We start from the raw sequence: 22,949 nt of genomic DNA, 5'->3' as shown, positions 1-22,949 counted from the left end.
ACGCACGCGCGCGCGCGGCTGCTGCGGCTGCTGCTCCCGCTCGTGCCTCCGCCGTCCCATTCCGGAAAGGGGCTGCCGAGGCCACGCCCAGCCCTCACGCCGCTTTGGGACTTGGCCGCCTGCAGGCCTGGGAGGCGGGGCTCACTCAGGTTTCAGCCATGCGGCGTTAGGGACGGCTCTTCCGCCGGAAGGAAGCAGCGCCGCTTATTAAGGCGAGGCGCAGGTGAGGGGAGGAGCCGGAGGGCGTGCCTGCCTTGTAGGATTAGTGCCCGGTGACTGCTTTCACTGCCAAGGCCCCATGCTGTGGTGAAGTTATGGGAGTTAAACAGTGCTGGTGTACCAAAGTACAGCTCCCACAATTCCCTAGCATTGAGCCCTGACAGTTCAGGTAGTGTCAAACTGTATTAATTCTACAGTGGAGATGCGCCCAGAGACTCCGAATCACGAAAAAAGGACTTCATTCTTGGATTGCTGTGAGTTTTCCGGGCTGTATGACCATATCCCAGAAGCATTCTCTCCTGACATTTCGCCCACATCTATGGCAGGCATCCTCAGAGGTTGTGAGGTTTGTTGGAAACTACTAGGCAGTTGATTAATTTATTTACTTCCCATACTCGTATCCCGCCCTTCTCACAACGAAGGGGACTCGGGGCGGCCTTACAATTGGCAGCAATTTGATGCCGGACATACAATTCCAAAAATAACCATTACAGTTAAAACCAAACATTAATGCATAAATTAATTAAAACAATTAAAATCACGCAAGTTCCAAATTGTAGTCCAGGATAGGTCCACTTAAAAAGTTCTCAATTATTGCACTGCTACAGTTACTGCTCGAATGCTTGGTCCCATAACCATGATTCAATTTTTTTCTAAAAGACAGGATGGGGGGGGGGGGTTCTGATTTCATTGGGAAGGGAGTTACACAGGCAAGGAGCCACCACTGAGAAGGCTCTGTCTCTCGTCCCACCAATCACACTCACAAGGGTGGTGAGCTCGAGAGCAGGGCCTCCTCCGACGATCTTAACCTCCAAGGTGAGTCATAGAGCGAGATAAGTTTGGACAGGTAAGCTAGGCCAGAACCATTTAGGGCTTAAGCTGAGCCAGAACCTTTTAGGGCTTTATAGGCTAAAGACAGCACTTTGAATTGTGCTCAGTAGCAGACTGGCAGCCAGTGGAGCTGACATAGTTGGGGGGTGGGGGTTATATGCTCCCCATACGCCGCTCCGGTGAGCAATCTGGCTGCTGATAGCAGGCCACATGTTGAACCAACCTGGACAAAGCATATTTGAAAACACAGAAATGCTGGACTGCTCAAACAACTACCACGTCAGACTACACAAAGAAGCCATTGAAATCCACAAGCATGTGGACAATTTCAACAGAAAAGAGGAAACCATGAAAATGAACAAAATCTGGCTACCCTTATTTAAAAACTCTGAAATCAGGACGGAAAACAAAGAACAACACTCAAAAATGGGAATTGCAGACAAGAAGCAATCGGCTAACTAATCACTCCCAACAAAGGATTCCCCCAGGCAGGAAGCAGCCAAGCTTTGAAGCTGCCAGGCTATTCAGTGCTAATCAGGGTGGCCAATGGCAGCATTCACACTTGCCTCAAAACAGACAAGAGATCTTTATCCCACAGATATATAAACCCCACTCGCCTAGTTTCCAATAGACCTTGCAACCTCTGAGGATGCCTGCCATAGATGTGGGTAAAACATCAGGAAAGAATGCTTCTGGAACATGGCCATCCAGCCTGGAAAACTCACATCAACCCAGTGATTCCTGTCACGAAAGCCTTTGACGACTTCATTCTTCATAAAAGCAAATAGATTTGCCAATATCATGCTGCCTTTTTTCTGCATTTTTATATCATTAACAATATTAATTGGTTTACATTAGGAATAGGCAACTGCGACCCTCCAGATACTTTGCAATTGCAAAATCATCCCAAGTGCCTTTATAGCTCTTTCAAGTAACTTGTTTTGATTGTGGCATAAACATGTGGAGTAGAGTTGTAGATGTATTTAATGGGAAGCAAATTTATGCTACAGTAAATCTGTATGTTAAAATCAATACAATGTCCTTTTTTTGGTTTCTGGTTTGTATGTTATGATGCCACAATAAGCAATCGTGTCCTATAGTACTCTGTTTCATTTAGGGTATGCCTCATTTTTTAACATTTACTTTTTACAAATAAATGTTTACATTATAAAGTTGGAATTAGAAACATTTGGTTCTTCCTGTGCTCTTGGACTGCTTCATTGTGTGGTACAGTAGAGTCTCACTTATCCAAGCTAAACGGGCCGGCAGAAGCTTGGATAAGCGAATATCTTGGATAATAAGGAGGGATTAAGAAAAAGCCTATTAAACATCAAATTAGGTTATGATTTTACAAATTAAGTGCCAAAACATCATGCTATACAACAAATTTGACAGAAAAAGTAGTTCAGTATGCAGTAATGTTATGTTGTAATTACGGTATTTACGAATTTAGCACCAAAATATCATGATATATTGAAAACATTGACTACAAAAATGGCTTGGATAATCCAGAAGCTTGGATAAGCGAGGCTTGGATAAGCGAGACTCTACTGTATTACTTTTATTCAAACAGTAGGACAACTGAGTTGGTTACCTTATTATATTCAATATTTGGTTAGAATGACCCAGTTATTCTGTAATCCCCATCCAATATTTTTACAGCTATGGTTATTTCTTCCCTTTTTAATTGGATTAGAATTCTTGTCTCCTGTTTTTAATACAGTATCTCCCATTATCTTTAAAAAAAACCCAGCATGAAATAGTAGTTTAGCATTGTCTCCAAAGGCTAGGGTTTAAACTCCTGCTCAGCCAGGAGTGAGTCACATTCTCTCAACCTCAGAGGAAAGTTAAAGGCAAACCTCTAAACAAATCTTGCCAGGAAAATCCTAGATTTGCCTTAAGGTCACCATAAGTCAGAAACTACTTGAAAGTACACAACAATATTGTCTTCAGAGAGTAGTCAAGATGTGAATTTAATTCTGCTCTGTTCTCTCATGCTTATGGAGACTGAAGATAACTCTACAAAATATCAAGTTTTTTAAATAGTGCCTGCATTCAGTTTGTTTGAACTGATGAAGAAATACATCTGTTGATAAACAAAATGCCTCCAATCTTGCTTATTGTAGACACATAGATCAATAATGTTGCTGTTAAAGAACCCTGTTTGACACAACCTTACTATTCATGTTATAGTAAGAATATAAAACTTTGAACGGATGAGTATTCCTCTTCACCTGTTGTAACTCATAGGATGAACTTGACATTTGACCCCATTTGGCAGTGGTTACCCCATTTGGCAGTGGTTACCACTTTCAATAATTTCTTATGGAAGGAAAAAGTAAAATGAAGAATCATAGATGTGCTTGTGCTAACAGCTGTAATAAAATATAAACAGCATGTGCTTTTGGATTTTGTGCATGTGGTAATTGCATAGACATCATTGACAGGTACATGAATGCAAGCACACCAAGAGGAGATTTCCTGAATACGTTTTTGTAGATATACAGTACATCGGTTCATCATTAGGGTGCTTAGTCAGTGAAAGTGTAATCCAGTATGTTTTCACTAGGTTATTTACTATTACTAAAGCAGAAGCGGAGTCTTAATACTCTCCAATATTGTTTGACTTTAACTCTTATGGGCCCTAGCTAGCTTAGCTGATGGCATGGGATGCTAAAATGACAATTAAAGAGAGGGTACTTGAATTGATCTCTGCAGTCTAAATCCAACATACTGCTAGAGGTTTACTACTTTTTACGGTAGGAATGCATATCTTCCCCATGCATTACTTTTCATATGACCCCAAAACCTCTTCTATAGGGCTTTCCCTCACCAAGATAGAAAATAGCAGAGATGTATTACTGAATAAAATTAGGGCTATTTTCAGAGTACACACAAATCTGATGCACTGATCCAGTTCTGCTGATGGAAAGAGTTCCACCACTGGAACCGATTTTACTGGATTCCAGCTTCTGATTCTAGTTCCATGCCAGTAGAGATGGACGTATGTGTTTCTTCACCAGTATTTGTTTGTGTACATGAATTGCCTGATAGAGATTATGGATTTCCGTTAATCATGTAAAAAGCACAGACAACTATATTTATTGAAAGGTGGTTAATGGGAGGAATTGTGTTGAGTCTGCATGTAGTGTTCAAATGTTTCATTTTTATGTGTTTCACAGACTGGAGGAAAAATAAAGGGCCTGATTTCAGAAGATTATGTCCAAAGATTCAGATAAACAGCACATAGGACAATTAAACAGTGATTATTACAATTCGGTATGCTTCTTCTTCAGGTTTATATTTTTGCTGGACATATGCTAGTTTTGAAAGTTCAGGTTTCCATACCTGCACTCCTCATATATAATACTCATACATTTAAATGGTATTTGCATCACCTCTGTGCATCATAACTGCATTTTTATTCAACTTTCTCTACGGTACTATAATGATAATATATTCCTGATGTCTCATTCTGTTCCCTTACCCCATCAATTTTAAAGTAACAAGTAAAAAGTATCTTGTTCATGATTTGGAAACAAACCCAAAATAAACAATCTTTGTGCTTCCAATTATTGTCACCATTTACAGAAGAGAGATACGAATGAATTTGCCACCGATTGTTAGTGATAGTAATTTTGATCCCAAGTACCCCCTCCAAACTAACCAAATTTAGAATACATTATGGTATGGGAAGTTATCATTTATTTCTAATCAGTTAATTCAGTGGAAATTGGTACAATGTGCAGAATTCAAGTGTGCATAGCAGTTGTGCTGCACCAGGTTATGTGTCATTTTCTACTTTCATCACAATTTAACAATTTCTACTATACAGTATTTATCCTGTGTTCAGATTATATTAGGTATACAGTGCCATTTAGCTTTCTTGTAAGATCTCTAATCCCTTGTTTTGATATTCTGAATTTCAGATGTCTTTTTCCTTACATGATTTATGTTACATTCATATTGTAATTACAGGATTATTGAAAAATTAAAAATTGAGTTTTGTTTTTAAAATAGATGAATGTAAGACATACAAATGTCTTTTTTATGTATAAAAATAACCCTGTTAGGATGCATAGCTAGGATCCACATTTCACAATGTTGAAACTATGGGTCGACAGATAGACACACATATCATTTCTTTAGTATAAGTCACAGTGGTCACTATTTCTAATTGGATAGTGCTTCATGTTGGATGTTATTTATTTATTTATTTGCAAGGAGTAGGAATTATGTTACATTCTGATACTTTTTTTCACATTTTAGGATGAGGATCCCTTTAATCCATTTTTAAGAGAAGAGCTTGAGCAGTGTGGATTTTTTACAGGTTTGAATATTTTTATTCCTTGTCATAATATTGAAAGATATGACTGTGGATAAGGGTAAAATAACTTTGTAGTTCTCTGGGACATATCAGTATTCAGGCATGTTTTCTGCAAACATGGGCATACAGTACGTTTGAGGAAATTATGTCCATATCATGCAGAACACTAGGTCATCAAAAACCAGCAATGAGGCTTTATCTTTTGTATGATTCCAGTATACATATTGATAGAAGTCTGTTTATACATTTGTACAGTGATAATAGTATCAGGAGAATTACTTGGAGTGAAAAATCTGTAACTGGATGCATAAGGACTGGGAATCATAAAATGGTAGAGTTGGAAGGGACCAGGAAGATCATATTATGCACATTCTGCCGTCCGCACCTGCTTGCCTGCCTCCCTCGACTCCTTCCTTCCTCAGCTGCGCGTTCTCTGCCATCTTCCACCATGTAGAAATATACAAGTAAAGCACTCCTGAGAAGTGGTTATCCAACCTCTGTTTAAAGACCTCCAAGAAAAGAGAGCCAGCCTTTTCAAATCCATCTGTTTCACTATGGAATAGTTCTGACAATAAAGTGGTTGTCCTTAAAGTTTAAGTGAAATCATTCGACCCTCCTCCATGCTCCATTCTGGACACCATGCCCCTATTGATGCGGCTAATATTTCAATGGTTTTTTTTAGCCATTGCTTCGCACTGTTGACACATGTTTCACTCATGGTCTCCTAAGCCCCTTTTTACTTGTGCTGTTACCAAGCAAGGTATCACCCATCCTGGATCTGTGCACTTCACTTTTCTTGCCTAAATATAGTACTTTATATTTATTACTGTTGAAATTCATTTATGAAGCTGGACACACACACACTTCTCCATACAGCACAGCCCAACCAACTTATCTTCTGTCTTTTAAGAGCTGGAATTCCAGAGACTGAAGCAGCAGCTATACAGATCTGCAGATTGGGCATCCCTTATCCAGGATTTTGAAATTTGAAATATTTCAGAAACCAAAACTGCCCAGATATATTACTGAGATAGAAGCACCCTTGCTTTCTGATAGTTCAATATATACAAACTTTGTTTCATGCACAAAATTATTTTTTAAATGTGTGTAGAATTACCATATTTTTATGTGTAAGTTGTACATGAAACATAAAAGATTTTTGTGTATAGCCTTGGGTCCCATCTCCAAGACATCTCATGTATACATGAATTCAGGTATTCCAAAATCCAAAACACCTTTTCCCCTAAGTATTTTGTAAAAAAGAGTTGATTGATCTATACTAGTTGTTGGCTCTCTCAAATAGTTATAGACACAAGAGAATCTCTGTCCCTTTCAGCATATACTCAGGGAGAACACACAATTACAAACAAAAAATAATATCCACACATATCTCCAAATAGCATAGCCAAACAATCAATGCTGACTCCCAAAACACAAACCCACTTTCTTTTGTCACCTTACAAACTTATTTACCGCTACCCTAGAAGGACTAAGATATTTTATAGAAATAGAAAAACAATAGATTGAAAAAAAAGTTTATAGAGCAAATTCAGGCATTGCTTTGTGCATGATATTCTACTGTTCTCTAAGATTTAACTGTTTGTCATGTTAACATCTTTAGAAGTCGAAGTCATGCTAAGTAGACAAATGGCATGGAGCTTCTCAACTGCATCAAACAGATGTGTTGTCTAATTTGAGTTATGTAACTCGAGCACAATAGAGATCATTGTCTTTTCCCCTCTTATGTCATAGATGCTTTTTGTGACCAATTTTTGCCACGGACCACTCAGCTTTTGTTGGAATACAACTCAGGGAAATGGGTGCCACGGCTTCGTGAGCCACGTGATTTATATGGACTGTCTCCTACTGGACACCTGAACATAATACGCTGGCCTAATCAATATGAAGTTATCAGAGAGAAAATTGAACATATTGGTAAATAACTTGAGAAGTTCGTTCTGCTTTAGCACATGTATGTGTCGGTCTGAAAGTATTTTTAATAATAACAATTTAATTGGCTTCAAATACCAGGTAACTAGGAGAGCACACTTTGCCTCAGACAACAAAAAGTCTTGGAACAGTGTGGATGACTGCTGTGGATTGAAAATATACGAGGAAAAAAACATTTTTACATCCTTACAACCTGTAAAAAGATCTTTATACAACCCATCAGATTCTGCCAACTGTGATGAAGTTCCTTCCTTTCATTTGAGTAGTGAATTTCACACTGGCTACTATAATTGATCAAAAATAGCTGTACGTATTACTGTATTCCCTTTTCTGTGGTCCTGTGCTGACCCCTTCTGGCAAAGCATTCTTATATCACTTAAAAATATAGGAAGAATGCAGGCAGTCCCCAAATTACAGACATCAGACTCATAGTTACTAACGGGGGTGAGACAACAGGAAGTGTGAGAAATCTACCCCATGGAAGGGAAATTCACTCCTGAAAGAGTTATAATGGGAAAAACATGGCTGCACTGAAGCTTTAGCACCAATCCTTGTTTCCACAACAAGCCAAATTTGTCAAAATCCAGTTATCACAGGGAAAGAAAATGAGGTGAAATCTTCTGAACATGGGCATAGACAGCAAAACAAACATTGCAGGGTTGTTAACCCTTCCCTATGCTATCCAAAGCGCTATACACACACACACACACACACACACACACACACATATATATATATATATTGCTTAGGAACAAACCTAGAGAAACTATCATATATATGTACTAGCTGTGCCCGGCCACGCGTTGCTGTGGCGTTGTCTGTTGGTGTTGGTGAGAAATTGTTGAGGTAGTGGTGGTATTGAATGTCTGTTGTATGGTTGTCTTTATGTTTAGTATGCATTTGGTTGTTTGTGTACTGTGAAAGTGGTGAGGGTAGAGGGGGTCTATGTCCCTGTGTAGTATTGTATAGTATTTATACGTTGTCCATGTGTTGTGAATGCTTGGATTGTGTCCTGCTGCATAGTAGAAAGGGTTGGGCTGGATGGCCCTTAGGGGTCTCTCCAAACTCTTGGATTCTATGCTTCTATCATCATCATCATCATCATTATGTAGAGGCTGGATGGCCATCTGTCAGGAGTGCTTGGATTGTGTCCTCCTGCATGGTAGAAGGAAGTTCAGCTGGATGATCCTTAGGGGTCACTCCAAACCTTAGGATTGTATGTTGTTGTTGTTATTATTATTATTATTATTATTATTAGTAGTAGTAGTAGTAGTAGTTGTATTGAGAGGCTGGGTGGCCATCTGTTGGGAGTGCTTGGATTGTGTCCTGCATGGCAGAATTGGGTTGGACTGGATGGCCTTTAGGCAGGAGTCCCCAAACTAAGGCCCGGGGGCCAGATGCGGCCCTCCAAGGTCATTTACCTGGCCCCCACCCTCAGTTTTATAATATAATATTTTTATATCAGTTTTAATAATATAATATATACATATAATATTGATAAAAATATTATAATGTTATACAATATAATACTAATAATAATACCATATACAGTAGAGTCTCACTTATCCAACACTCGCTTATCCAACGTTCTGGATTATCCAACACATTTTTGTAGTCAATGTTTTCAATACATCGTGATATTTTGGTGCTAAATTTGTAAATACAGTAATTACTACATAGCATTACTGCATATTGAACAACTTTTTCTGTCAAATTTGTTGTATAACATGATGTTTTGGTGCTTAATTTGTAAAATCATAACCTAATTTGATGTTTAATAGGCTTTTCCTTAATGCCTCCTTATTATCCAACATATTCACTTATCCAACATTCTGCCGGCCCATTTATGTTGGATAAGTGAGACTCTACTGTAATAATATTAATTATATATTATATATTACATATAATATTACAGTATAGTGGTATAGTTCAATATAGTAATATATAATGCAAATATCGTGCTATGCTAACAATATAATATATTGTATGTACATACAGTTGCTCTGAGTCTCCTTCGGGATGAGAAGGGTGGGATATAAATGTAGTAAATAAAGGTAGTAAATAAATAAATAAATAATTTTAGACTTAGGCTCGCCCAAAGTCTGAAATGACTTGAAGGCACACAACAACAACAATCCTAATTAACTTGACTATCTCATTGGCCAGTAGCAGGCCCACACTTTCCATTGAAATCCTAATAGGTTTATGTTGGTTAAAATTGTTTTCATTTTTAAATATTGTATTGTTCTTTAATTCTTATTGTTGTATTGCACTACAAATAAGACATATGCAATGTGCATTGGAATTTGTTCGTATTTCTTTTCAAATGATAATTCGGCCCCTCAACAGTCCGAAGGATTGTGGACTGGCTCTCTGCTTTAAAAGTTTGAGGACCCCTGCCTTTAGGGGTGTCTCCTAACTGATGCTATGATTCGATGTGTATTATTATTATGCAGATATTGGATGGCCATCTGTCAGGAGTGGTTGGATTGTGTCCTCCTGCATGATATAAGGAAGTTGAACTGGATGATCCTTAGGGGTCACTCCAAACCTTAGAATTGTATGATGTTGTTGTTATTATTATTATTATTATTAGTAGTAGTAGTAGTAGTAGTACAGAGGCTGGGTGGCCATCTGTCGAGAGAGCTTGGTTTGTGTCGTCCTGCATGGTAGGAGGAAGTTGAACTGGATGATCCTTAGGGGTGTCTCCTAACCTTATGACTGTATAATATCCTCCTCCTCCTCCTCCTCCTGGATTATCCAACACAGTCTGCCTTTTAGTAGTCAATGTTTTTATAGTCAATGTTTTAAATTCATTGTGATATTTTGGTGCTAAATTTGTAAATACAGTAATTACAACATAGCATTACTGAGCACTGAACTACTTTTTCTGTCAAATTTGTTGTATAACATGATGTTTGGTGCTTAATTTGTATAATCATTACCTAATTTGATGTTTAATCGGCTTTTCCTGAATCCCTTCTTATTATCCAACATATTCACTTATCCAACGTTCTGCCGGCCTGTTTATGTTGGATAAGTGAGACTCTACTGTATATTTATAATCTTATATTATCTGCTTAGAACTGGATTATATGAGGCCCCTTCTTCGCAGCTGTATAAAATGCACACTGAAGTGGATTATATGGCAGTGTGGAGTCAAGATAATCCAGTTCAGAGCAGATAATATAAGATTATAAATGGGAAATATAGCTGTGTGGAAGGGCCTTGAGTCTACACTGCCATATAATCCAGTTCAAATCAGATAATCTGTATCTTATAGGCAGTGTGGAAGAGGCCTGAGGCCTCACTGTGCCTGTCCCCTGGGCTGAGTAGGTTGCTAGGAGACCAAGTGGGCAGAGTTTAGCCTTCTAACTGGCAGCAATGGGAAAAAACAATTATTCCTCTCCCTGTAATTAGGACTTTATTTTTCTTGTTTTTTTGATATCTAAACACAGCAGGGATGACCATGTCTTTTGTGGCCAAGTTTCGTGGGTTTTGGGTGTTTGGTTTCGCTGTTTACTTTAAGGCAGAAATGGTCAGAACATTTTTATATATATAGAAGATATGTATATATGTTTATATATGGCTTGACCTTGAAGGAGCTGGGGGCGGTGATAGCCGACAGGGAACTCTGGCATGGACACGAAGAGTCGGAAACAACTGAGTGAATGATGAAGAAGAAGAAAGTTACACTTAAGTAGTTACACAGTTTCGACTTACATGCAAATTCAACATAAGAACAGCCCACAGAACCTATCTTGTTCATAACTTGTCGACTGGCTGTACATGATAAACTTAAAGGCAGTCATAAAAGTTAAACTATACAGTTCTGTCTTAGTAATGTATTTTTCTATAGCAGGGAGAACAAAAAGCATATGTAAATACATGTTTAAAAGCATTTCATGTTTAAAAACATATCAATCACTCTTTTTGCAAATGAACATGGATGATGCATTATAAATAATAATAGTACAGTAAAACCCCGCTTGTCCGAACCCCGCTCGTCCGAGCCTCCGTGCAATCCGAGTGGGTGAACGGGGAGGGCCGCAAAGGCCCTCCCCGTTCACCTGCTTGCTGGCGTGCGTGTTGCTAGGTAGATAGCAAGCTACCTAGCAACACGTACGGGGTGCTCGCCCCTTGGGAGGTGCCCCCTGCGTGTAGCTAGGTAGATAGCAAGCTACTTAGCAACACGCAGGGAGCACCTTCCAAGTTTGCTATCTACCTAGCAACACCCATGGCTAGCTCCTTCGACACGCCGAGCGCCAGTGCTGCCAGCCCCTGGCGTAACGAAGGAGCCGAGGCACGGGCGAGCGGGTGAAAGGGGAGGGCTTTTGCGGCCCTCCCCCTTCACCCGCTCAATGGCTGGCCCAAACGCCCGCTGAAGGGAGAAGTTTCCTCTCCGTTTGGCGGGTGCTTGGACCCAGAGAAGCGGCAAGCTCCCCTGGATCCAAACTGCGGCCATGGAGGCCTCTCCTCCGTTGGGAGGCAGCGTGGATTCAGAGGGGCTGCAAGCTCCTCCGGATCCCAGCTGCCTCCCAACGGAGAGGCCTCTCCTCTGTTTGAACGCAGCGTGGATTCAAAGGGGCTGCAAGCTCCTCTGGATCCAGGCTGAGTCCCAACGGAGAGGCCTGGTAATCCGGGTCATCCGGGTTGACTGAGCTGAGGTCTGCCCGTTTAACTCGGACTACCGGGGTTCTACTGTAATGTTATTTCAATAAAAATGATTTTATTTTGCTACTTTTCTTACTATCAAGAGAAGCCTTTGTAGTACATACAAAACAAAACTTCACTTATATGTATTCATAAATTAAAAACAAAGCATACACCTCGACAATAGATATAGCACAAGTCACGTTGTCTTAGATATAATATTTTGGAGAAAATTACATTTCAAGCTTCTAGGATAAATATCCTATTTATTTGAATCTAATGCTCACCATTTGTGGCTAAATTTCCGTACCTTGCCAGACTTAGGGTGTGCATTAGTGTCAGGCTCACTTCAAAGGACCAGTCTGAACGCAGATCAAAGATAGCTGCTCTCAAATCCAATCTTTATTGAAGAATACATGACTTTGGAAAAGTCGAGAATGACCTAATGTTTACATACATCCATTTTTATCACCTCTGATGCAACGTAACACCACACGCAAATATCATCATCAAACCCCACCCTCTGGATCACATTACTACTATTCCCACACACTATACCAATTATAATTGTTTACACTTTCAACCCTGAGTTCCCAGGCTCATACTATCTTCTCCCGCCAGGTGCTGTCAGGGTTATTTATGTTATGACGCCAGGTCCAGGGCTCGGAAATTCAGCCCTGGGATCTGGCTCCATGACATGGCGCCCTCGTTTTCTTCATCCTCCTCTTCGGTTCTTCTTTCATCACAATCCTGAAATAAATCAAACAATAACTCTATGTGTCCATTTTGTCCAAAGTCCCCATATACTTTTTCAGTAAGTTGCGATGAAATACTGGGTGTATTTTCCCTAAACTTTTTGGCAATGCCAACTGGAAAGTTACTTCATTGATAACACCCTGTATTCTGAATGGTCCAATATATTTGGGGCCCAGTTTTCTCGAAGGTAGCCCCAATTTGATGTTTTGGGTACTTAACCACACTAGGTCTCCCTTCCCCAATTTATCGCCTTCCACTCTTTTTCTGTCTGCGAACGTTTTATACTTTTTATGTGCCTCCTTTAAGGATGCAGTCACTTGACTCCAGCATTCTAGCATTTGAGCTTTCCATTTCCCTGCCCCTGTTTCTTCATCCTCTGTCCATCTTGGCAACTGGGGCAAAGGCTGTATTTCATACCCGTAAACTACTTCAAAGGGAGTTTTATTTGTTGCTGAATGTATAGTCGAATTAAAAGCTAGTTCCGCAAAAGCCAGCCACCTAGACCAGTCATTTTGTCTCATGTTAGAGTACATTCGAAGGAACTGCCCCAGTGTCTGTTGAGTACGTTCCACTGCCCCGTTTGTCATGGGGTGAAAAGCAGAACTTAGACTCCTTTCTGCTCCTAGCATTTCCAAGAATTTTTCCCAAAATTTTGCTGTGAATTGAACTCCTCTGTCACTGACCACTCTACTGGGACATCCATGAAGTTTGTAAATATGGTTTATGTATAATTCAGCTAGTTTCTCTGCCGATGGTAATTTCGTCAGTGCTATAAAGTGGGCCTGTTTAGAAAACAGGTCTAATACTGTCCAAATATAACGATGTCCTTTGCTAACCGGCAGTTCCCCCACAAAATCCATAGCTACACATTCCCAAGGTCTGGTAGGTTCCGCTACTGTTTGTAATAATCCCATTGGCTTCCCTCCTCTCGATTTATTTCTGGCACAATCGTCACATTGAACAACATGATTCTTTATGTCCTTCCTCATTCCTGGCCACCAACAATGTTTTGCTATTGCCTTTGTTGTTTTTGTAATTCCTGTATGACCAGCGCTCTGGTTATTGTGAAAACGATGCAAAATCTTAATCCTTAATATTGCTGGGATATACAGTTTCTTGTTCACAAACCAAAATCCCCCCTTCTGCTCCCCCTTTTCCGCGTTGGATTCGATCCACTGATCTCCTTCATAAGACTGTTTCAGTTCGTTTCCCCAACTATTTTCCCCGTCGATTTCAACAATAGCAGTGTTCTCTTTTTGGGTTTGCGCTCTTGTCCTGACAACTAAGCCCCATTGTTTATCAGAGAATATTGTTCCCTCTTTGGCTGTGGTTACGCCTTCGTGTTGAGGCATGCGTGAAAGAGCATCTGCCAAGACATTCCGCTTCCCTTGGAAAAATTTTAATTGGAAATCGAACCTGCTGAAGTATTGTGCCCATCTAATTTGTTTGGGGGACAATTTCCGAGGCGATTTTAAATACTGGAGGTTCTTATGGTCAGACCAAATTTCAAATGGGATTCCGCTTCCTTCGAGGAAGTGTCGCCAGCATTCTAAGGCTTTTAATATGGCTAATGCCTCCTTTTCCCATATGGGCCAACATTTTTCAGTTTCACTGAACTTCCGGGACAAATATCCACAAGGTTTTAAGTTCCCATTTTGATCCTTTTGCAATAGTACTGCCCCGTATGCACAGTCTGAAGCATCGCAATGAATTATGAAAGGGCTCCTTATATCGGGGTGTTTTAGGATGGGTTCTTTTGTGAAGCATCCTTTTAGGGTTTCAAATGCCTTTTGGCATTCTGGCGTCCAACTCAGTTTGGCGCCAGGAGCTTTCACTTTTGCTGTCTCCCCTTTCCCTTTTGTTTTTAAAAGTTCAGTAAGGGGTGCGGTTATTTGCGCGAAGCCTTTTATGAAGGATCTATAAAAATTTGCAAACCCCAGAAATGATTGCAATTGCCTCCTCGTTTGAGGTACTCCCCATTCTTTTACGTCTGATACTTTAGACGGATCCATAGCTAACCCTTCTGGAGATATCCGATACCCCAGAAAGTCGATTTGAGTTTTATTAAATTCACATTTGGACAGTTTTGCGTACAGCTTTGCTTCCCTTAGTCTCTGCAAAACTTCCCGGACCAATTCCACGTGCTTTTCTTTATCTTCGCTCACGATCAAGATATCATCAAGGAATATGAATACCCCTCGGTACAACAATGGGTGTAGTATTTCATTTATAAGCTGCATAAAGCAACCCCCGCCATTTTTTAATCCAAATGGCAAAATTTTATATTCAAAATGGCCGAATGCGCAGGAAAATGCAGTTTTCCAAGTATCCTCAGGTTTGATTCTTAATTTATGATATGCTTCAATTAAATCAAGTTTAGTAAATATGCTCCCTTTCTTCAATACGGTGATTAAATCCTTTACTAAGGGCATAGGGTATTTATTGTCCTTAGTAATTGCATTTAAATTTCGATAATCAATGCACAATCTTAGGGAGTTGTCTTTCTTTCTCCTAAATAACACTGGGGCTCCGAGAGGAGAATTGGATGGCTTAATGAAGCCTCGCGCCAGGTTCTTATCGATATATTTCCTCAATTCCTCCTTCTCCTGAACAGACATGGGATACACTTTTGGTTTTGGTAAGTTTGCTCCTGGGGTTATTTCAATTTCTACTTCTATATTCCTCTTGGGAGGTAATTTACTTGCCTCTTTCTGATTGAAAACATCCACAAAGTCTCTGTATTCAGGAGGCAATAGCTGTGGGTCTATTTCCCCTGCTTCATCTCCCTCGTCCTCCTCTCCTGCAATTTTGCTTATCTCCCATTGCGTCTGTTGTTCTTTAAATGCTAGGCTCTTTCCTCTCCAATCTACTTCAGGATTTGCCTGTTCGAGCCACGGTATCCCTAATATTACGTGGTATGTGGCGATAGGGGCTATCACAAAGGATATTCTTCCTTCCCATTTGCCTATTTTACATGGGACCCCCCGTATTTCCTTTGTAGATACTTCCCCAGCCGCAACTGATCCATCTAGCTGTGAAAATGCAATTGGGGAGTCAAGCAACATCTGCTGGCATTTCAGCGCTCCTGCTAGTTCCGGAGTTATAATGTTCCTAGAGCAACCACAATCCACGAATGCCCTGCAGGTGGCCCGGTTCTCTAGCCCCGATAGGCAAATTGGCACTACTAGCATGCGTTTGTCTCGACTCACCAGCCTTTCCGAAGATTTTGGGGCTTGCACCTCCTCCTCCGTGCGCCTCCCGGTTGCTGGCTTGGGCTTTGAGGGTTTTGGCGGCTCCCCCTTCCGGGCCCAACATTCTGCTGCTCGATGGCCCGTCTTCCCACATACAAAGCATCCCGGTTTGGGTTTGTTGTCATCTCCTCTGAAGGGGATCCCCGGCCTCCCTCCGGGCTTTTCTTGCTTCCTCATTTCTCCTCGACCTCTCGCCACCGGTCTTTGCTGGCCGCCGCTGCCCCTGAAGCGCTTTACTTGGGCCAGGGTGGATTCAACGCGCCCCGCTAGTTGGATCCAGCCCTGGAGTGTTTCGGGGTCATCTCTGTGCGCTGCCCAGCTAAAAACCTCGGGGCGTAGTCCCTCTTTAAATATCTCCACTTTGGTCACTTCAGACCACTCTGGTACCCTTTCCGCGAGGTGGAGGAATTCCTCTGCGTACTCGGGCACCGTTTTGTCCCTCTGCTTTATTCCTTTAAGCTGGTCTCGAGCCCTCAGTTGCTCTAGCCGGTCTCTGAACCGGTTTTCTAGTGCGGCGAGGAAGCGGGGCACTGACCTCAGGCATGGGTCGCATCTGGCATGTAGTTGTACATACCAGCTGGCAGCTCCTCTCTTTAGTGTGTTGCCGATGGCTCGAACCATGCTTGCTTCGGAGGGGAATGTGTGTGCATTATCTTCCATGTATCCTCTGATGCTAATGAGAAAAAAGTTCAATTCAGATGATTCCCCTCCGTATTCTAGTTTGAGATCTTCCCTCCTTTGCATCCACTCTGCGGCCCGTTGATGCTGTCTGGGGGGCATGGGGAAGGGTTGCATCGGGTTTCCTTGGGCGGCCCCTTTGAACACGCCGCGCCCCACTCCGGTAGTCGTTCTGCGCGGCTCCCGACATTCTGCCGCTGCTGTCAGCCCTTCCACCCATCCGAATGCGGGCCTCGCTGTAGTCCCCGCACCTCGCCTTTCCTCGTCGTACGGCACATCCTCCTCCTCTTCCTGGATCTCCGGCTCCTCTCCGCCTTCGTCTGCTAATCCACTGGACCCGATCCCTGGCCCCAGTGGCCTTTCCACCCCGACACCCATTCGGGGGGTTGGAAGTTCTGTTGGAGTTGGCGGCCTCAGAGTTCCCAGAGCTCGCTGGCGCTCCATTTCGCGGGCCATTCTGTCTCGGAACTCCAGCTCCCGCCAGTATTCCTCATCTCCCTCGTCCCTCGCCACCACGGGACTCTGCGTTAATGCGCGCTGGCCCCTCTGGCTCCAATCTCCTTCTTTACTTGGCTCTCTCTCGGCGCCATATTGGATGGGCTCTTTTTGGAGATTCTCTTCCAATAGTGGGACCAACCTCCCCACGGTTTCCGACAGCCTGGATAAATTAGTTTCCAGGATGGATAACCGCAGGGCTACGGTCTCTGGCATGCTTCCTCCAGATCCCCAACTGGTTTCTGCAGCCGCAGAAACGCCTCTTCCTCCTCTGGGAATCCTCTGAGTCACGCCGTTCGGCCTGGGGTACCCCGTAGAGGAAGCTACGGCTTGCAACGTCTCTTCTCCCAACGGCCGGGCCCCTGCTCCATTTGGGCTTTGATCTCCTTCTCCACTCATTATCACTTCACTGCAAATCCGCAGGAGGGTGAGAACGGGATTCTCGACTTAAATGTCAGGCTCACTTCAAAGGACCAGTCTGAACGCAGATCAAAGATAGCTGCTCTCAAATCCAATCTTTATTGAAGAATACATGACTTTGGAAAAGTCGAGAATGACCTAATGTTTACATACATCCATTTTTATCACCTCTGATGCAACGTAACACCACACGCAAATATCATCATCAAACCCCACCCTCTGGATCACATTACTACTATTCCCACACACTATACCAATTATAATTGTTTACACTTTCAACCCTGAGTTCCCAGGCTCATACTATCTTCTCCCGCCAGGTGCTGTCAGGGTTATTTATGTTATGACGCCAGGTCCAGGGCTCGGAAATTCAGCCCTGGGATCTGGCTCCATGACACATTAGATTGGAATAATATGGTGATCTTATTGCTGAGCCAAAGCAAAAAGGGAAGCTACTTCAGGGGCACCTGGAGCTCCTATTTGAGGGACATCATCTCTAATTTAATTGCCATGGCTCAATGCTATGTGATCCTAGGAGTTGTAGTTTGGTACGACATCAGTATTCTTTAGCAGAGAAGGCCCTAGGTCTTGTAAAATTACAGCCCCCATGACTCCATAGCATTGAGCAGTTAAAGTGGATTCATTCTACAGCATAGATGCACCCCAAGGTTTTCCTTGTGGTTGCTAAAAGCTTTGGTGTTCTAACACTTTTGTTTTAAAAGAAGAAATTCTAAGCATGAAGCAACTGTAATGATCAAATTACAAAGAGTGTACTTTTTGCTGTTGCGCATTACATTTGGCAACAAATACTTTTTTTGGAGTCAGGGTTTTGAAAATTGAGGTGCGCATTATATTCAATGGTGCATTTGGCTCAAGTAAATACGGATAGTATGATCAAAAGAGCAGAATCAATTCCTATACCAAGGACTATTCTTGGACACCTTTACTGCATTGGCTATTGCCAAAGAGACACACTGATGTTTGGTTTATAAAGTGTGTACAATTGTTGTCAGTAAAACATTTTTGTGTAGATTATCTGTTCCGGTCATTTTTCTACATTGTTAACATTGTGCCTGCTACAGATTATAATATAATGGAGGACAAATTGCTCAGCTTATTTTGACTACAGAGAATACTTAAGGTCCTTTTTATATTGCATTTGGTTCTTTTGGGGGGTAATTATCCCTTGCTTTATCAGGATTATCAGCAGAAGGAAATAGAAAAGTTCTTAAATGTCCTGATTATGACATATAGAATGAAACATTCCATTTTCGGCGAAGTAGAAGAACAAAGTTTCAGCCCTTTGAAATACCCTGTACCCAGCATTATGTTCAATCTCATTTTATTTTTCTCAGTTCCCTCACCTCTATGAACATTTAATGTTAGCTGTAATTCTTAAGGATTATTTTATTTTATCCCCCAGAGTGGGTTCCTCCTCGTCCAGAGCCACTATACTGCCCAACTGGTTTGGAAACAGAGCCGCCTTGCCCAGAACATGGAGAGGGTGCTGTGGTGTATCTGTCAGACCAAGGTTTGAGAACATTGTGTCCCAAAATCCTCCAACTTGAACATAGTTATTTTTATTTTATTTGCAATTTTAAAAGCTCAGACCTATGAAAAATATTATCTGAAAAACAGCATGAAACTGGAAAAAAATAGTGCAGATTATTTTAATGGCCAAAGACTACAGTTTTAACAACATTCTGTTACATCATATAATATTATGTATAGAAAAATTAATTATACATAAAAGTGCACTATCAAATATTTCTTAGATTTAACCATGTGCATGAAGATTAGATATTGAGAATAAAATTACTTTCAAAATGTGTTTTATTGATAGAGGATATGACTAACAACTGTGTATAGAATTATTTCTATAAGGCTTCTTTCCTAATAAATAACACTAGCCAACACATATTTTGGTGCCTCACATGTTAGTCTTGTTTTGAGGTATATTTGACCTGCTGATTCCAAAAATGACACCAGTTGTCCCTGGTCAGCTCTAGTTTTCGAGATACAGAACATATGCCCATAAAAAATCATGACAACTATATCTAAGAAATTCGAGTTGATATGGTCTATCCAATGCAATTTTCTGAACCAGAAACAGGCCTAAAAATCAAGACACCCAAGAAAAAAATTGTTGGACTGTATAATTACAATAACAACTGAATAATGGTTGTATATTTTATTCTTCCCACTAGCTAATAAAGATTCCAGCTTTATGTATTCTCGAATAGGAGGGAGCTTCCCTTCCAAACAGGTGCTTCCTCAATCCTGGAATGACTGGGACAATACATTGATTTTTGAAGCACGCTTTGAAAGTGGCAATCTGCAGAAGGTGGTTAAAATGTAGGTTCCTTGTCAGTCTCTTTTTACTGGTTACCATTTTTTGTCCAGGTCCTTTTAAAGAAATAAGCCTTAATGCGTAAGAAAATTTAAAATGTGATTCAAATACCTCTTGTATTATTTTAGGAAAGTGTGTATAGTGGTACTACATTTAGCACCTTAAATTATTAATTTGAATTGAGTTGAAAGAATTAAAGTAAAGATTTCCCCTTGACATTAAATCTAGTTGTGTCCGACTCTGAGGGTTGGTGCTCATCTCCATTTCAAAGCCGAAGGGCCAGCGTTGTCCATAGACACCTAGGTTGTGTGGCCAGCATGACTGCATGGAGCACCGTTACCTTCCCGCCGAAGCTGTACCTACTGATCTATTTACATTTGCATGTTTTCGAACTGCTAGTTTGGCAGAAGCTGGGGCTAACGACGGGACCTCACCCCGCCCCACAGATTCGAACCACCAACCTTTTAGTCAGCAAATTTAGCACAGCAGTTTAACATGTTTAAATTGCATAAACCATTTTTTCCTTTTAGACAAGACATACTTTCAAGATAAAAGAATGACACACTGCTTTTATAATGTTACAAACCCAACAAAGATGAAAAAATTAGAGAAAGGTATGGCTTCTGACACTGTTGTACATCTATTAGAAATTCCTTTATACAGTAAACTTGCAACTGAGCAAAGGATTGATTTAATTGGCTGTAATTAATGCTTGTGCAGTTACATGATTTGTAGACCAAGCAGAAACAAATAGCTCAGGTGGTTTAACTTCTCACTTACTGTAAACTCAGATACAGATACGTCACTGAGTATGTTCTACACAATTTGGGATAGATGACTAATTGGAAGAGTCTACAGACAAAATATTAATGAAAGTCATATTATAGAATCATAGAACTGGAAGGGAACTGCAAGGTCCAGGTAGTTCAAAAAAGTCTAACAGTCAAACATATTGTTGTATTAGACATTTGATAGTATGATTTATACTAAAAAATATTTTTCTCCTTTTCCCTGCCAGTAGTGATTTTGAGTATCAGCTGACACTTCGCACTGATCTCTACACAAAAAGGCATACTCAGTGGTATTACTTCCAGGTCACTAACACCCTAGCAGGAATGCCTTACCGTTTCACCATTGTCAACTTCACCAAGCCAACAAGTTTGTACAATCGTGGGATGCGTCCATTGCTATATTCGGAAACAGATGCAAAGATCCGCAATGTGGGCTGGCAGAGGACAGGAGATGAAATAAAATATTACAAAAACAATCTCAGCCATGATGGACGTCAGTATTTTTCCCTGACATGGACATTCCAGTTCCCGCATAACAGGGACACCTGCTATTTTGCCCACTGCTATCCTTACACATACAGCAACCTGCAAGACTACCTATCAGACATTGCAGCAGACCCAGGGAGGTCCAAGTTCTGCAAGATCCGGATTTTGTGCCATTCCTTGGCAAGGAACATAGTCTATGTCTTAACCATCACAAACCCTTTGCAGGATTTTAGGGAGGAAAAACGCAAGGCAGCCATTATTTTGACTGCCAGGGTGCACCCAGGTGAAACCAACAGTTCCTGGATTATGAAGGGCTTTCTGGATTATATTCTGGGAGATTCAAGTAATGCCCAGTTGCTCCGAGACACATTTGTTTTTAAGGTGGTCCCAATGTTGAATCCAGATGGCGTGATTGTGGGCAATTATCGCTGCTCCTTAGCTGGCAGGGATTTGAATCGGAATTACAAATCAGAGCTCAAGGAATCCTTCCCTCCTATATGGTACACCCGCACTATGATCAAAAGGTAAAAAGGTAACACCACCACTCCTCTCTGTTTGTATAGCAACTCTTTGTTCATTAATTGTTGTTGTTAGTTCCATTCAAGTTGGCTTCACCCTATGAATGAGGGATCCCAAAAGCCCCAGTCAATGTTATTAGCTGGTATTAATTCATGGCCTGTTCCACTGAATTTAATCTTAGTTCAGAGATTAATTAAATTTTATCACTTTTGATTTGTTTAATTATGTTTGAAAAAAATCACCAAATGTCACTTATAATGTAGAAAGCCTTTCTATTTCATATATACTGTATCTCTTAATGGAAAAAGAGGTATGACATATATGCAAAACCTGAATGTTTTAAGAGACTAATCCCAATTGTTAGTCTCATGTGGAATAAACCTGATGTAAGTATTGACTTAGTATTCAGCCTTAGTGATATTGCTCTGGTTGGGACTATCAATTATGTATGGGCCTTGAATTACATCCCCCAGAATTCCTCAGTGAATATGTGGGATGGGGGATTCTGCGGCCCCTTCTACACTGCTGTATAAAATCCAGATTACCTGCTTTGAACTGGATTGTATGGCAGTGTAGACTGATATAATCGAGTTCAAAGCAGATAATGTGGATTATCTGCTTTGATAAACTGGATAATATGGCAGTATAGAAGGGGCCTGAGAGTATAAGTTCAAGCTCTAACTTCAGATTTAACTCGATTCTCATTGTACCCATCAGAAAAGCTCTAATTCATAATCACAAAAATACTATTTTTCTACTGTCTTGTCATGGATCTATGGGCCCCTCAAAAACTGGACTGAGATATCATGCAGTTTGTACTGTAATCCAAAATTCATGCTTGGCATAGGAATCAATCAGCATAACTGTACAATTTTTTTTCTCTTGTTAAAGAATGATGGAAGAGCGCAATGTTCTCCTATATTGTGATCTTCATGGTCATAGCAGGAAAGAGAATGTCTTCATGTATGGCTGTGAAAAAAAGGACCAGCAAGAAGGCGGCTCGTACTTACACCAGCGCATTTTTCCTTTCATTATGAGCAAAAACTGTCCAGATAAAGTAAGCCAAATCTTACATTTTAGTTGTTAGAAGTCTCTTCAGCATATAAATTAATTACCAGATCTCTGAATGGTTGAAGTAATATAAAAATTGTAACAAGTTAGTTCTTCAAGTTAGGAAGTATGAAAAAATAACGTGAGCTATATTTTGCATCAATTTGAGGTACAGT

The 22,949-nt window shown here is 40.9% G+C and overlaps 1 protein-coding gene across 8 annotated transcripts in view; it reads left to right on the top strand.

The window, feature by feature from the left end:
• agbl3 (AGBL carboxypeptidase 3) overlaps positions 1-22,949 on the top strand; it is a 55,378-nt gene that overhangs the window by 779 nt on the left and 31,650 nt on the right. For 4 of the 8 annotated variants that reach the window (XM_008110796.3, XM_062982856.1, XM_008110793.3 and 1 more), the window contains exons 1-8: positions 83-223; positions 4,233-4,329; positions 5,320-5,380; positions 7,130-7,312; positions 19,001-19,108; positions 19,785-19,932; positions 20,946-21,728; positions 22,615-22,780. In XM_008110796.3, the coding sequence (XP_008109003.1) occupies positions 4,270-4,329; positions 5,320-5,380; positions 7,130-7,312; positions 19,001-19,108; positions 19,785-19,932; positions 20,946-21,728; positions 22,615-22,780 (1,509 nt within the window). In that variant the 5' untranslated portion in view covers positions 83-223; positions 4,233-4,269. Of the gene's footprint in view, positions 1-82; positions 224-3,997; positions 4,330-5,319; positions 5,381-7,129; positions 7,313-19,000; positions 19,109-19,784; positions 19,933-20,457; positions 20,542-20,945; positions 21,729-22,614; positions 22,781-22,949 lie in introns of those variants that run through there. The other 4 variants (XM_008110797.3, XM_008110795.3, XM_008110792.3 and 1 more) reach the window with 4 other exon arrangements.

Source organism: Anolis carolinensis, chromosome 5 (genome assembly GCF_035594765.1).
Source record: "Anolis carolinensis isolate JA03-04 chromosome 5, rAnoCar3.1.pri, whole genome shotgun sequence".
Taxonomy (NCBI): Eukaryota; Metazoa; Chordata; class Lepidosauria; order Squamata; family Dactyloidae; genus Anolis; species Anolis carolinensis.
Note: the sequence above shows the minus strand (reverse complement) of the source record. Positions and strands in the feature narration are given on the sequence as shown.